Source organism: Lathamus discolor, chromosome 15, assembly GCF_037157495.1.
Source record: "Lathamus discolor isolate bLatDis1 chromosome 15, bLatDis1.hap1, whole genome shotgun sequence".
Classification (NCBI taxonomy): Eukaryota; Metazoa; Chordata; class Aves; order Psittaciformes; family Psittacidae; genus Lathamus; species Lathamus discolor.
The window spans coordinates 10,140,583-10,153,892 of record NC_088898.1 but is presented as its reverse complement, the minus strand read 5'-3'; the positions used below and the strand labels follow the sequence as shown (position 1 = coordinate 10,153,892).

Here is a 13,310-nt window from a genome sequence, read left to right as displayed (position 1 = left end):
CTTGCTGTCAAATCCATATTAGTAGTGGATTCAGAGGTATCTTTCCCCTTTTCTTCCACCAGTAAATTTTCTTAATGCCAATATTCCAAAGAGCAGGACCATCATATAGGAACACCAATCCCAGCCGTTTTCTTTGCCTATACTCTTTCGGAATAAACAAGAAGGAATCCTTCTGTGGTTGCCATTCATTATGTGTTGTGGTTGGTTTCTTAATGTTGGTCTTGCTTTTGTAATTCTCATTCTATTATTTTCTCCTCTCATTAGTTACAACACTGGTAAATGAGAAAATCAAAATGATTGAAAGTGTTGCCAAGAGTTACCCGTGTGCAGATGGGTACAGAACAAACCCTTTGCCGTTCCTCTTGCTAATGTGACTTGTTCTCATTTATTTTTACAACTCTCTGTCTGGTTTTCCTGCTTTGTGAACTGGTTGTTTTATTTCTGTTTTACCTCTTCCTGATGCTCTTTGCTGACTTTAGGCATAGGGAGTAGTATGAAAATGGGCAAGGAGAGAGAAAGTAGCATTGATCAGAACAGAGGAGATGTGGCAGTGGCATTCAGATTTGTGAACCCTTAATGAGGTTCCACTGTACCACCAAACATGTGGATCTGAGATGAAGAAATGTATCAGAGAGGATTTCAGTTGTCTGAGCTGAATTTGTGAGTCCTTTTGCTGACTTTATAATGTATGCTGTACCACTGATACCCCATTGGTCTGAGAGATGTGCAGGAAAATTAGAGGTTGCTGCAAGAAGTGGCGCCCTCTTACTGAATCTAGAAGAAAGTGACACAACAGGCACTTTTCTAATTAAATTTTCCAGTTGTTTAAATTGAAAAGTCCCCTTAGATCCACCAACTACAAAGATAGTGGCTGTTTCATGAGACGTGTTCTGCACGTCTCTCTTATTCTGACCAGCTAAATGCTGCTTGCTCAAAACTCAGAGGAGGAGCACACAGTGCTTGCTGTTGATTGCTGGAGCTTTAGGGTTTACTCTTCTTTTGTCCTCCATATGGAGATGGTATTTGGAAAACTGTGAGCAGGTGGCACAGTTGGAATGAAAAAGAAGGGACTGGGAGGAATATGGATCAGTTGACAGTGACTTAGATGGGGAAAAAAGAAAGTCTGAGAATTAAAAGAAGCTGAAAAGCCACTTGGATAAAGGTGAGCCTGCAAGGCTCGAGTGTGTTTAAATGCAGTGGACATGATGGATGAGGTTATAAAGAAGTGACTGGTTGCTGCAAGAACCCTGGGTTAAAGCTGTGCTGGTGTAGTGTGGAGGATGGCAGATTGGAGCAGAGGAAGATGAAATCCAAGCAAGGGGATATGGAGAATACAGCAAGTTTTCTGTGTATCTTGTAGCAGATTTCTTACCCAAATTCATTTGGACTTGGTTATGAGAAGGACTTGGAGCTGTTGGAGCGAGTGCAGAGGAGGCCATGGAGATGCTGCGAGGGCTGGAGCAGCTCTGCTCTGGAGCCAGGCTGAGAGAGCTGGGCTGGGGCAGCCTGGAGAAGAGAAGGCTCCTGAAGGGGAGACCTGAGAGCAGCTCCAGTGCCTGAAGGGGCTGCAGGAAAGCTGGAGAGGGGCTTGGGACAAGGGCCTGTAGGGACAGGCCAAGGGGAATGGCTTGAACCTGCCCGAGGGGAGACTGAGATGAGCTCTTGGGAAGAAGCTCTTCCCTGTGAGGGTGCTGAGGCGCTGGCACAGGGTGCCCAGAGAAGCTGTGGCTGCCCCATCCCTGGCAGTGCTCAAGGCCAGGTTGGACACAGGGGCTTGGAGCAAACTACTTTAGCAGGTGTCCCTGCCCGTGGCACAGGTTGTGACTGGACGAGCTTTAAGGTCCCTTCCAATACAAACCAAACCATTCTATGAGTCTGTGATTAGCTGTCATATGGATTCAGCTACTTCTCTCTCTGTGACATTTCTCACCTACCATACTTAATTACTCTGCGGCTCTTAGAACAAGATAGAATTTAATAGTTACCTATGTTGAGAACATAAAGTTCTCTGTTGAAAAAGACCCAGTTCACTACTGATCGTGATCTCAGGGTGTGATTGTAGGACAATGGAATTTAAACATAGTAAAAATGCTGTGTATTCAGTGCAGAGATTGGTAAGAAATTGAGTTAATGGCAGGTACAGTGATGTATCCATACATTTTTGTTTATATTTGAGTATAGGAGAATTCTAAATGACTTCTTTGTCTAAAGGCAGGCTTTAAGCTGGGCTGTACAAGGGGAATGTTGCATTTTTTTTCTGGGTTCAGCAAAAGCCCAGAAATGTCGTTTGTTAATTTCTTTACTTAGTTAAGAGGAGCTCGGGATTCTGAGGGCGCCTGGAAGCTCTGCACTGGAAGTCAGAGATGTTGAAAGTTTCAACTCCCCCAGGAGCACGGAAATCAAAGCTATTAATATTACCCCATGTTTCATAGGCAGGGCAGCTGGAGTTGGGTAATTAACAAATTGGTTCCAATTAATCTAATTTAATTTTAGAATCTGCCTTATTCTGACTTCCAGAGCAGCAGACAGAGCTGGAGCTTCTGCTTCCACAGTGGTGATAGCTGTATAGAACATATGCTGTTTGGTTTGCTGTGCAATCTGGAAACAAATTCTTTTGCAGTGATGGTGGTCAGCTGGCTGATGCTCTGGAAGACTTGCAGATTAGTGTGTGTGTAATCAGTGTGTAACATCTCTGTGTTTAGTGTTTGCCTTTTGCTGCTCAGGAACCTTTAGAAGATTCTGAAGGAGGGTGACTGTTGAAGTAGAAACTCCATTTCTTCCCTAGCTCCTAGTCTGTAGCACAGAAGGGCTCCTTTTCATAGGATCCCAGCCTGGTTTGTGTTGGAAGGGACCTTAAAGCTCATCCAGCTCCAATCCCTGCCACGGGCAGGGACCCCTTCCACTGGAGCAGCTTGCTCCAAGCCCCTGTGTCCAACCTGGCCTTGAGCACTGCCAGGGATGGGGCAGCCACAGCTTCTCTGGGCACCCTGTGCCAGCGCCTCAGCACCCTCACAGGGAGGAGCTTCTGCCTAAGAGCTCATCTCAGTCTCCCTTCTGTAAGTTTGATACTGATACTGCCTTACAGATACTAACCAAAACCAGTAATACAGTTAAAGCCTGCACATTCACTTCCGAGGGAGTCCCTGGGACCAAGCAGCAGCTATTCCAAACCACCAGCTGAGTTCCCCAATATGAATATTTTCTCAAGGATATTTGGTGTCTCACAGCTCCTGGGCAAACAGTGGAGCTGAGACTTGGCTGATAAATGCTCCTCTTTTGCTAGATGGAGTGCCCTGGCCATTCTGAAAACCTAAGAGCTCATCTCAGTCTCCCCTCGGGCAGGTTCAAGCCATTCCCCTTGGCCTGTCCCTACAGGCCCTTGTCCCAAGCCCCTCTCCTGGTTTCCTGCAGCCCCTTCAGGCACTGGAGCTGCTCTCAGGTCTCCCCTTCAGGAGCCTTCTCTTCCCCAGGCTGCCCCAGCCCAGCTCTCTCAGCCTGGCTCCAGAGCAGAGCTGCTCCAGCCCTCGCAGCATCCCCATGGCCTCCTCTGGCCTTGCTCCAGCAGCTCCAGGTCCCTCTTGTGCTGCTGCCCCAGAGCTGGATCAGGGCTGCAGGGGGGGTCTCCCCAGGGCACAGCAGAGAGACAGGATCCCCTCCCTGAGCTGCTGCTCACGCTCTCTGGGTGCAGCCCAGCACACGAGTGGGGGTTCTGGGCTCATGTGCACGCTGAACTGGTTCATGTGGAGCTTCTCATCCTTCAGTACTGCAAAATTCTTCTTAGGGCTGCTCCATTCCTTCATCTCTCAGCCTGTGTGCTGAGGATTGCACCAAGCCAGGTGCAGGACCTTGCACTTAGCCTAGTTGAACTTCATGAGGTTTTATCTTAGAAATATTGGATAAATCCGTATTTTATGTGTTACTAAATGAATTCATGACTTAAATACTCTTTTCAGCATTTACTGGTGGGCTAGCAGGGGTGCTGTTCTTTAGCCAAGTGTTTGGTGATAGTTTTTTGTTAAATTCTATTCTGATTCAAGAGGGAAAATCCTAAACCACATTTTTGCCTTCTAGGGTAAAAAGATCTCTTGTACCCACTTACAGTTTTATCTGTCATTGCTTTGTTATTTCTCCATCTGTTCTTGAAGCAACTCATGATGGTCTGGACTCATTTTATCTCACATCAAGAGCTGTTTGTCTTTGTCATTTGGAATATTTCATATGGATATACATATATACACAAAGATACAAACATATATATAACTTAGAACACAGGATGTCTGCCTGCTGTTTGCCTCATTCCATTTTGTATGTGATTATAATACAACTTTGTTATATTTTTGCTGATGGGTGAGTCTGTCACTGTTGCTGCAGCAAGCAGCTTGGTCATCAGTTCAGATAATAAAACCAAGAAAGCTTCTTTTCTCTGCAGTCTGGAATAGCTGAAGTTGAAATACTCCAACCCTGGCTGTGTCTGTAATAAAACTGTGTCAGAGCTGATGGACTCATTCCCCTGAACCTGATATAAATACACCTCCTTGTAGCTCTTATTCCCCTGTCTCTGTTCAATGCCAGTGAAGTTGCTGCTGTGAGTTCTGCAGGTCATGGAGCACAAGCTTGAGGCTTTTTGTGATCAGAGAATGTCTGTCAGGCATACATGACATTAGAGTAGAAACGTGGGCAGTGATTGGGAAGGATTGGGTCTGATAATTAGTGGATTAACTTTGCATCCCTGAAACTTTCCTTAGGGCCACCCTGCTCCCTACAAAACAGTCTCAGCCCGAGCAGCCACCCCATCCACCATACTGCGGCTTCCAGCAAGTGCCTTTCAAGACGTCTTCCAGAAATACCCTGAAACTCTGGTTCGAGTGGTACAGGTAAGCTCTGGGTGAGGCAGAGTTGGGGTGGAGGCAGAAGTCACCCTAGTTTCAAAGTTACGAGGAAGGCATGTTGAAGTTCAGCAAGCTCATCATGCTTGTGCAAGTATGGAGCTGTTCCATGCAGCTTTTTGTCAAGGTTTGGACTAGTTCTGCTGCTCCTCTTGCTCTTAGAGCCCTAGACTTCATGATCTCAGCATTAATTATGTCTGGGAGGAAATAATGCAGATGTGTGGGTGTTAGACATACACAACTATTGAATTGGTTTCTGCATGTGATAACCTCTCAAATCAGCCTGACCTGCCTATAAGCTTGTTGGTCCTGGTGGAGTAGAACATGCCGGCATGGGCTCTGCTTCATGGTTATGCTTCAAAATGGCTTAGAGCGTGGAAGAGACTGTTCCATGTTTTGAGAAAGGACCGATGTACTGTTAGAAGCTGTTTGTTGGGGGCTGATGCTTTGTAAAATTCACCGAATTCAGACTGATGTGAATGTCCACCTGAGAAGGAATTGTCAGCACCTGAGGAAAGAGCTGCGCTCTGTGCTGGTTTTAAGTTCACCGTCCCTTTCTTTGCTTAGGCAGTTCTCAGGTGAGCCCTGCAAGTCTATCTCTTGATTACAAGAGAGGGAGATTTAGATTAGATACTAGATAAAGAGGGGAGACTGAGATGAGCTCTTAGGCAGAAGTTCTTCCCTGTGAGGGTGCTGAGGCGCTGGCACAGGGTGCCCAGAGAAGCTGTGGCTGCCCCATCCCTGGCAGTGTTCAAGGCCAGGTTGGACACAGGGGCTTGGAGCAAGCTGCTCTAGTGGAAGGTGTCCCTGCCCGTGGCAGGGGTTGGAACTGGATGAGGTCCTTTCCAACACGAACTGTTCTGTGATCCTGCGTGTGGAAGCCTGCACAGGGACCTGTGTACTCAGGATCTCAGTCTGGAGGGTTTGCAGTGTTGTCCTGCAGGGCAGTAGTCATTCATGTCTGTCCTTTTGTTTTACTCGCACTTCTACATCTTTTGTCCTTGTACCTGGATAATTTGAGTGACATGTGAACCTTCTAATACTGATGGCAGAAGAGAACAGATCATTATGCCAATTTAATTTGCTCCATGTGAGCGCATACAAGAGGGGGTGGCTTAAGAGTGGGAATAAGCTGCAGAGCAGGGGACGGTCAGGTGGGAGTGGTGCCTTGTGTGAGTGTAGTGCTTGTAGAGCAGGAGAACAGGCTCTGTATGGGGACAGCTGGAATAATGAGGGGAAAAATTGGAAGGAAATGGTTTTATTTCAGGGCACATTTGTTATTAGTGTTTACAGAAAACGAAAAAGCATAATTTGGTGGTTGGCAGCAAGAGTTTGTACCAGCAGATGATTGTGAAGTCTTTGGGAAATCACTTTGTCTTTGCCTCATTTATCAACTGCTAAAAAGGAGTTTCAGCTTAGGGTACAGTCTGTGTCTTAAGAACTCCCTTCAAGTACTCTGGTGCATAACTGTTTAAATGCTAGAACAAGTGTGGGAGAACACTAAATCCATTCTGTTGCTTCTTGATTTCCATTTCTAGATCATCATGGTGAGGCTGCAGAGAGTGACATTCCTGGCACTGCACAACTACCTTGGTCTGACTACAGAGCTCTTCAACTGTGTGAGTTTGGGGTACACTTTATCTGCTCTCTCTGTCTGTGTCTTGGCATGGGGAGGTTTTCTTTCTTTCAGAAGCTCATAAAGCAAATGTTACGTATTAATTGAATACTCTAGAAGGTCCTTGTTACAAACAGCCCATAAAACCTTGCCCATGCTGATGTCTGGGGAATGGGAGGGAAGCTTAAATTTCAGAAGTTTGAAGAAGTGCGTTGGTTTACACTGGTGTATCTGCCCCACTGTGCACATACGTGACTATGTGTCAGTGGTTATAGAATGGTTTGGGTTGGAAGGGAGTTCATCCAGCTCCAGCCCCTTGCCACGGGCAGGGACGCCTTTCCCTAAAGCAGGTTGCTCCAAGCTCTGTCCAGCCTGGCCTTGAACACTGCCAGGGATGGGGCAGTCACAGCTTCTCTGGGCACCCTGTGCCACTGACTGAACAGTCCTGACATTTATTGAGACTGAGTCGCTTCTACCTACAGCAGTTCAAAGAAGGATGTAGCCTCAGGAGAAGAGTATCAGGTCAGGGAATACTTAAGTGAACTGTACCGTGCATGGGCTGTGATGGGATGCACCTCAGGGTGCTGAGGGAGCTGGCAGATACCTGACAGTCTTTGTTTGACTACCACAAGTGGGTGAAGGCCCCGGGGTCAGCACAGGCTCCAGTCCTGTTTAAGGTGTAAGAGGGTTATGTTTGCTTTGCACTTTGTGTCTTGCAGCAGAGCCAAGCCATCCCCCTCATCTCTGTGACAAGTGTCACAGCTGGAGGAGGCTCAAGCAAAGCAGTGAAGAAACAAGTGTCTAATGCATCAGAGGAGGATCGTGGAGAGAAGCTGGAAAAAGCTGGGGAAGCACTGGAAATAGGTAATGTCTCTGGAAGTGTGTAGTAACTGTCCTTTGTGATGTTCTTTAATCATTGTGTTGTTGATCTTTATTTGATTAGAATAGTTAGGGATTGCAGTTTCAGGTTTGAAGTCTTTGAATTGTCCTTTGCTTTAATAGGAAATTATTGCTGTGTTCATGATATTGAGGGAGGAGGGGGGGCAAAAAGTGGCTCCTAACACTGACTTTGTAGGAGAGGCTGTGAAAATGCTGCACTCAGATGGCTGGGTATGTGCAGGCTTCCCGGTTGAAGTGTCAGGATGAAACCTAAACCTACAAACATAGATTGAGTTGAATTTTGCCTCTGAGCCTGAAAGTTTTTAATTAAATGGAAAGCAGGAAGCAGGTTTAGACAATGTTTAACACCGGAGTTTCAAAGCCTTTAACACAGCCTTTAGTGAGTTTTCAAAGTGGGCAGTGAGAGGTTCTTGCTGTCAGTGAAATTTATTGCTTGAGGGACTGTCCTGTGCTTAGATCTGTGCGACTTCTGTTTCTGAATTTCAGACCCACTGAAGATTTCTGGTACAGAAAACTCTGAGCATATTTTCAGAAGAAGCCTTTCATCACCTCCCTACGCAGGGTCTCCAGAGACTTCTAGTAAGTAGTGCTTGGCAAAGCTGTGGGCAGTGGGTTATGTATCTAATCCTGTGCGGCAGATGTGCTCTCTGGAGCACTGGCTACTCTTCCTCTTTGTGTTGGACAGTCATCTTGCAGTGGGGCTGCTTCCCAAATCATGTGTCAGAAATGTATTTTCTGAAGTCACAAATGCATTATTATCTAAGAGAGCATTCCCTTGCTGACTTTGCTAGCAGTGGGGAGCATACAATGATTTGTCTTCCAAGACACCTGCAAAAATGAAGAGCTTTATTAATTGATATAACTGAAACAGTGAGTTATGATAATATGCTGTCATCTTTCATGTAGAAGATGACACATGATTCTTGCTTGGCTGATGGTCCCACAGAGCACATCACATGGATTTGTTGCTTATAGAGGAACGTTTTTTGAGTGGGTAATGAAGGTGACTTATCACTGAATGCTCTGGTGAGACATTTATGAGCTGTTTTGATGCTGCACTATTCAGTTTGGTGAACTTCTGTCATCTGCACTTAGATATCTTCTCTGAGCCAGCTGTTTAGGTTAGCTTTGTGTTGAGGGTGGAGAAACTGCAACTTCTTGGGTGAATCACAGGAGGAAGGCGTCTGTCTTTCCTTAGCTAGGTACCAAACCAACCATCTTGAGGTAGTTAAGGTCATGCTTAGATACTGTAGCCATTATGAAGATACTGTTAATAGAGAAGTCATTTAATTGGTGGAGTAAAGGTCCTCTGGATACATTAGAAGATAACAAGTATTGCTTATGTTGACTGTTAAATGGTTTAGGAGATCAGAACATACGGTGAGTGAGGCTTAGAGAGTACGGAGACAAGGAGGAAGGTGGGCTCAGGAAGCCCTCAGTGCTGAGGGCTTTCCCAGTGTAAAGCTTCTAACACTGGCTGCTATCAAGTTAAGTTGGTTGTGTGTAGGGAGGAGAAAAATGGGTATCATAGAAATACCAAGTTGTTTGTGTTGGAAGGGACCTTAAAGCTCCTCCAGTTCCAACCCCTGCCACAGGCAGGGACCCCTTCCACTGGAGCAGCTTGCTCCAAGCCCCTGTGTCCAACCTGGCCTTGAGCACTGCCAGGGATGGGGCAGCCACAGCTTCTCTGGGCACACTGTGCCAGCGCCTCAGCACCCTCACAGGGAAGAGCTTCTCCCTGATATCTAAATAGATATCAGGAAGACATCTATTAATTTTTAGTAATGGAGAGCTGATTCTCTCCCTCTTCTGTTTGCGCTGTGCAGACGTACAAGGCCTCAGTTACATTTTAGCATCATTTCATGTTGCTGTCCAGAGGGATGGGTGTGACAGGGAAGCAGGATTTTGGCTAAGGATAAGTAGATTGTGTTTCTGAACCAGAGAAACCAATTAAGGGAAAATGCTGAACTGACCCAGCAAGACTTGCCTTTATTTTCACGCATGTTGGGTTGTTTTGCACTGTGCATTCTAAAATGGAGTAGCAGACTCCAGTCAGTGGTGAGTTAAGTGATGCTGACTCTGAGTGGAGCCACTTTCCCCCAGGCACATGCAGTAGTTCAGTGAGGTCTGCCTACAAGCAGCCCTGTCACTCTTAAGGTAGAGTCCATGTGTGTTCTTTGAAGCTTTTATGTGGAAGGATCCTGCATACTTAGCAGTCAATATGTCCAGTTGTCCTTCCTCTCTCCTGTTACATGTCTGAAGAGTTATGTCAGAGTACACAGAGCTTAGCAGAGAGAGAAGATGAAGTTTTACTGACAGAAGGAGCATATGTAATGGGTAATCATGATTTGCCTCGGTTATCAGAGCTGATTTCACAGCTCTGAGGTTACAGTCACTCTTTAACTTCATGGGGGAAAGATGTAAATAAGTCAGGTGGAGCATCTGGGCTGGTGGACAGAAGAATTAGATGAAAGAAATAAGACGACAGGGTCTTTTGTATGTGATAACTTCACTAGTTCTGTTGTTCCTGGAAGTAAGTGTTCGTAAGTTCAGCTGAGAAGGACCTGGGAGTACTGGGGAATGACAAGTTGACTGTGAGCCGGCAGTGTGACCTTGCAGCCAGGAGGGCCAAGAGGATCCTGGGGTGCATGAGGAGCAGTGTGGCAGCAGATCGAGGGAGGTGATTCCTCCCTCTCTACTGACCCTGGTGAGGCCACATCTGGAGCACTTCATCCAGTGCTGGGCTCCTCAGTACAAGACAGACAAGGAGCTGCTGGAGTAGGTTCAGCAGAGGCCACAAGGATGCTCAGGGGTCTGGAGCTTCTCTCTGATGGACCTGCTTAGCCTGGAGAAGAGGAGCCTGAGAGGGGATCCAGTCAATGCAGGTCAGTATAACAAAGGTGGGTGCTAGGAGGATGGTGCCAGACTCTTTTCTGTAGTGCCCAGTGACAGGACAAGGAGCAAGGGCCATAAACTAAATCACAACAAGTTTCATGTCAACATGAGGAAGAACTTCTTTACATTGAGGGTGGCAGAGCCCTGGCACAGGCTGCCCAGGGGGTTATGGAGTGTCCTTTTCTGGAGACATCTCACACCCATCATGGCCATGTTCCTATGTAACCTGCTCCGATAGCCCATCCTTGGCGAGGGGGTTGGACTGGCTGATCTCCAGAGATCCCTTCAACCCTAATGGTGCTGGGATTCAGTGAATTTAATTTGTCTAAGGTTAAATAGCAGTTACCTTTTACTGGTTTGTTTGTTGGGATTTTTTTATCAGAAGTCAAGAGAAGCTGCTTTTCCGTCTTCAACACCAAGGCCCTAACGCTACAGCACAGATGCAGGAGTGTAGGACCCCGTGTCAGAAGCTGGTAGCTCAGTGAGTGCTTGGGAGGAGGGAGGCAGCTGAAACACTGCAGGAACAGGGTCAGCTGCCGCTGTTGTTGCAGTGGCTTCCACACCAGCAGTGTGTGGGATCCCGGCAGCATGTGGTCACCAAGCAGGATTGCATCCCCCTCCCTGAGTTTCCCACTGCCTTCTGTTCTTTTGACTCAACGCCTCTAGTTGAAGCTTGTTCTGCTGTGTCCTTTCTAACTCCCGTTTGAGCAACAAGACAGTTTAATTAATCACTGTGTGGGAAGCTTGTACCTACGAATCAGATGAAGGTTTCTCTTTGAACACAAGTCTGGTAGACATAAGCTTTCATTCTTAGAATGCCTCCTCTTTCTCCGCTCTTGATTTTTCACTACGTAGAGCTGTGCAGAGGATGCTTTTCGTGCCTCTATGCCCACCCATCATCAGATTGTTTAGGTTTAACCTGAAAAGTGTGTGTTTAGATTTCAAATGCACTTGGTGTATTTGGGTTTAGTAATTCTGCTGACCCTGTAATTTGTGGGGCAGTGGAATTGACAGGCAGTCAGATCAGCCCATATGGAATTCCAGGCTGCTATTTCTACTATTCCAGCTCTTTTTTGTTGTTGTTTATAACTAATTTAGGGTCTTTAATGTTGCAGTGTGTACAGAATTCAGCAGCGTCAACAGTGTTGGCTTGTGGATCAGGATTGGCTGGTTTTGGTGGTGGTTTTGGTTTTTGGTCTTATGGTTTGGAAGTTAAGTTTTGCTGGTGACAATCATTGGGTCAACTTGTTGGGTTTCTTGTTTGGAGGCTGATCTTTAAATGATGTTATGATCCCAATGGCAAACATGGATTTTCTACATGCAAAGGTTTGTCCATATTTGTAAGTAACATGGAAAAGAGCCCTCTGAGGTAGGTCTCAACCTCTGGGACAGCAGGATTTGCTCGTGTCCTAGATGGGGTGGGGGAGGAATTCAGAGTTAAAAGTTTCAGCCCTGTCGGAGTTTAGTCGGTAACAAATTCAACAGTCAGGAAGGACAGCTGTGTTTTCTAAGGGCTCATCCTATTTTTGAGCAACAGTTTGTATTTAAGAAAGCAAAAGTATAAGAACAATGGAGGAACAGAAGGAAAAAAGGTGAAAGGGAGAAGATTTAAACTTTTCTGAGTGTAGATTTCAGATCCGTTAGGCGTAGAAATGTGATGGGAAGGATTATAGGTTTATTAAAGGAAACTGCAATCTCTGCATGATTCTTAAACTCCTCTGTGAATCACCAGCCTGAATCATGGGCATCCTCTTCCAGGTAATGAAATGGGAGGCATTTTCCAGATATATCTGTGTTATTGATTCTCTCAGATAGGTTCCTAGAAGGTGGATGGGACAGCCAAAGAGCTAATATAATTAAGATGTATTAAACTTGGGAAATAGGGAATAGAAGTTGTTAGTGACAGATTCATGGATTAAATAAGTGAGGCCTGGAAGGGAATTGCTCAGGAATCTCTCAGCATATGAAAGTGTGGACAAGTTGTAGAAAAGAGCTGAAATGACTTTAGGCATCATTTAGGGAATGATGTCCGTGGAGAGGCTTTAAGAACTTGCTGATGATAATATTCTCCCTCTGAAAGCTCTTGCTATATATTTGCTACAAAAGAAGTGCTTTGGTTTGTTGGAGGAAAGGTTCATAACAACCATATCCTGAAAGCAACGAGGAATTTCTGTTTGGTGAATTTGCCTCTTCCTGATAATCTTCATATCCAAATGGCCCTGTTTTGTCTACCCCAAAGTAATGATCGTACTCTGAACAGAGTGGATGTGGGAATTTGGGGATGTATTGTGTACTTGAGCTCAGATGAGCAGACTGAGAGCTCCCATCAGATCTTCTGGGTCAAAAGGAGCTGGGAAATAAGTAAGAATATGAGGATCCCACTTTCTAGTATATCCTCAGCTTCAGAAATGAAAAAACAAACAATGCTGCTCACCTTTCTGTACTTTCTGAGAAGCAGTAATGAAAGAGGTGCTTACAAAAGGCTTTCTGTATTGCTTGTAGACAGCTCCAGTGGTGCAAAATCAGACATGGACATGGCATATGAAAGAGCCCGGGTGCACTTTGCCTTGGAGGATGTGGCCAGTGGCCCAGTCGTGGGCAAGGTAGGTCCTGACCCTTGGAGAGCCCAGTGTGGTGCTTGCATTGTGCTTCCTCACATCATTGTTCTTTGAGTAATATCTCGTACTTCAAAGCACTGCCCCTGCAACTCTCTACGAGTTCTGATTTTGGTCTTCTTGTACTGGTGTATTTTACCTTCTAGTTGTTTCAGTAGATTTGGCTGACTGTTCAGGCTTTCTGGAGCAGATCTTGAAACTCTGTGGAGATTCTCTTGGCAAGTAATGGGAAAGCACTGCTGCAACATCTTGGTTGTGGATATTCATAGAATCCCAGACTAGTTTGGGTTGGAAAGGAGCTTAAAGCTCATCCAGTTCCAACCCCTGCCATGGGCAGGGACCCCTTCCACTGGAGCAGCTTGCTCCAAGCCCCTGTGTCCAACCTGGCCTTGAGCACTG

The 13,310-nt window shown here is 45.9% G+C and overlaps 1 protein-coding gene across 2 annotated transcripts in view; it reads left to right on the top strand.

Annotated features, from left to right (window-relative positions):
- Positions 1-13,310, top strand: part of PNPLA7 (patatin like phospholipase domain containing 7) — a 122,542-nt gene that overhangs the window by 11,768 nt on the left and 97,464 nt on the right. For both annotated transcript variants that reach the window (XM_065695324.1, XM_065695325.1), the window contains exons 10-14: positions 4,746-4,874; positions 6,425-6,505; positions 7,221-7,365; positions 7,888-7,980; positions 12,799-12,899. In XM_065695324.1, the coding sequence (XP_065551396.1) occupies positions 4,746-4,874; positions 6,425-6,505; positions 7,221-7,365; positions 7,888-7,980; positions 12,799-12,899 (549 nt within the window). The remainder of the gene's footprint in view (positions 1-4,745; positions 4,875-6,424; positions 6,506-7,220; positions 7,366-7,887; positions 7,981-12,798; positions 12,900-13,310) is intronic.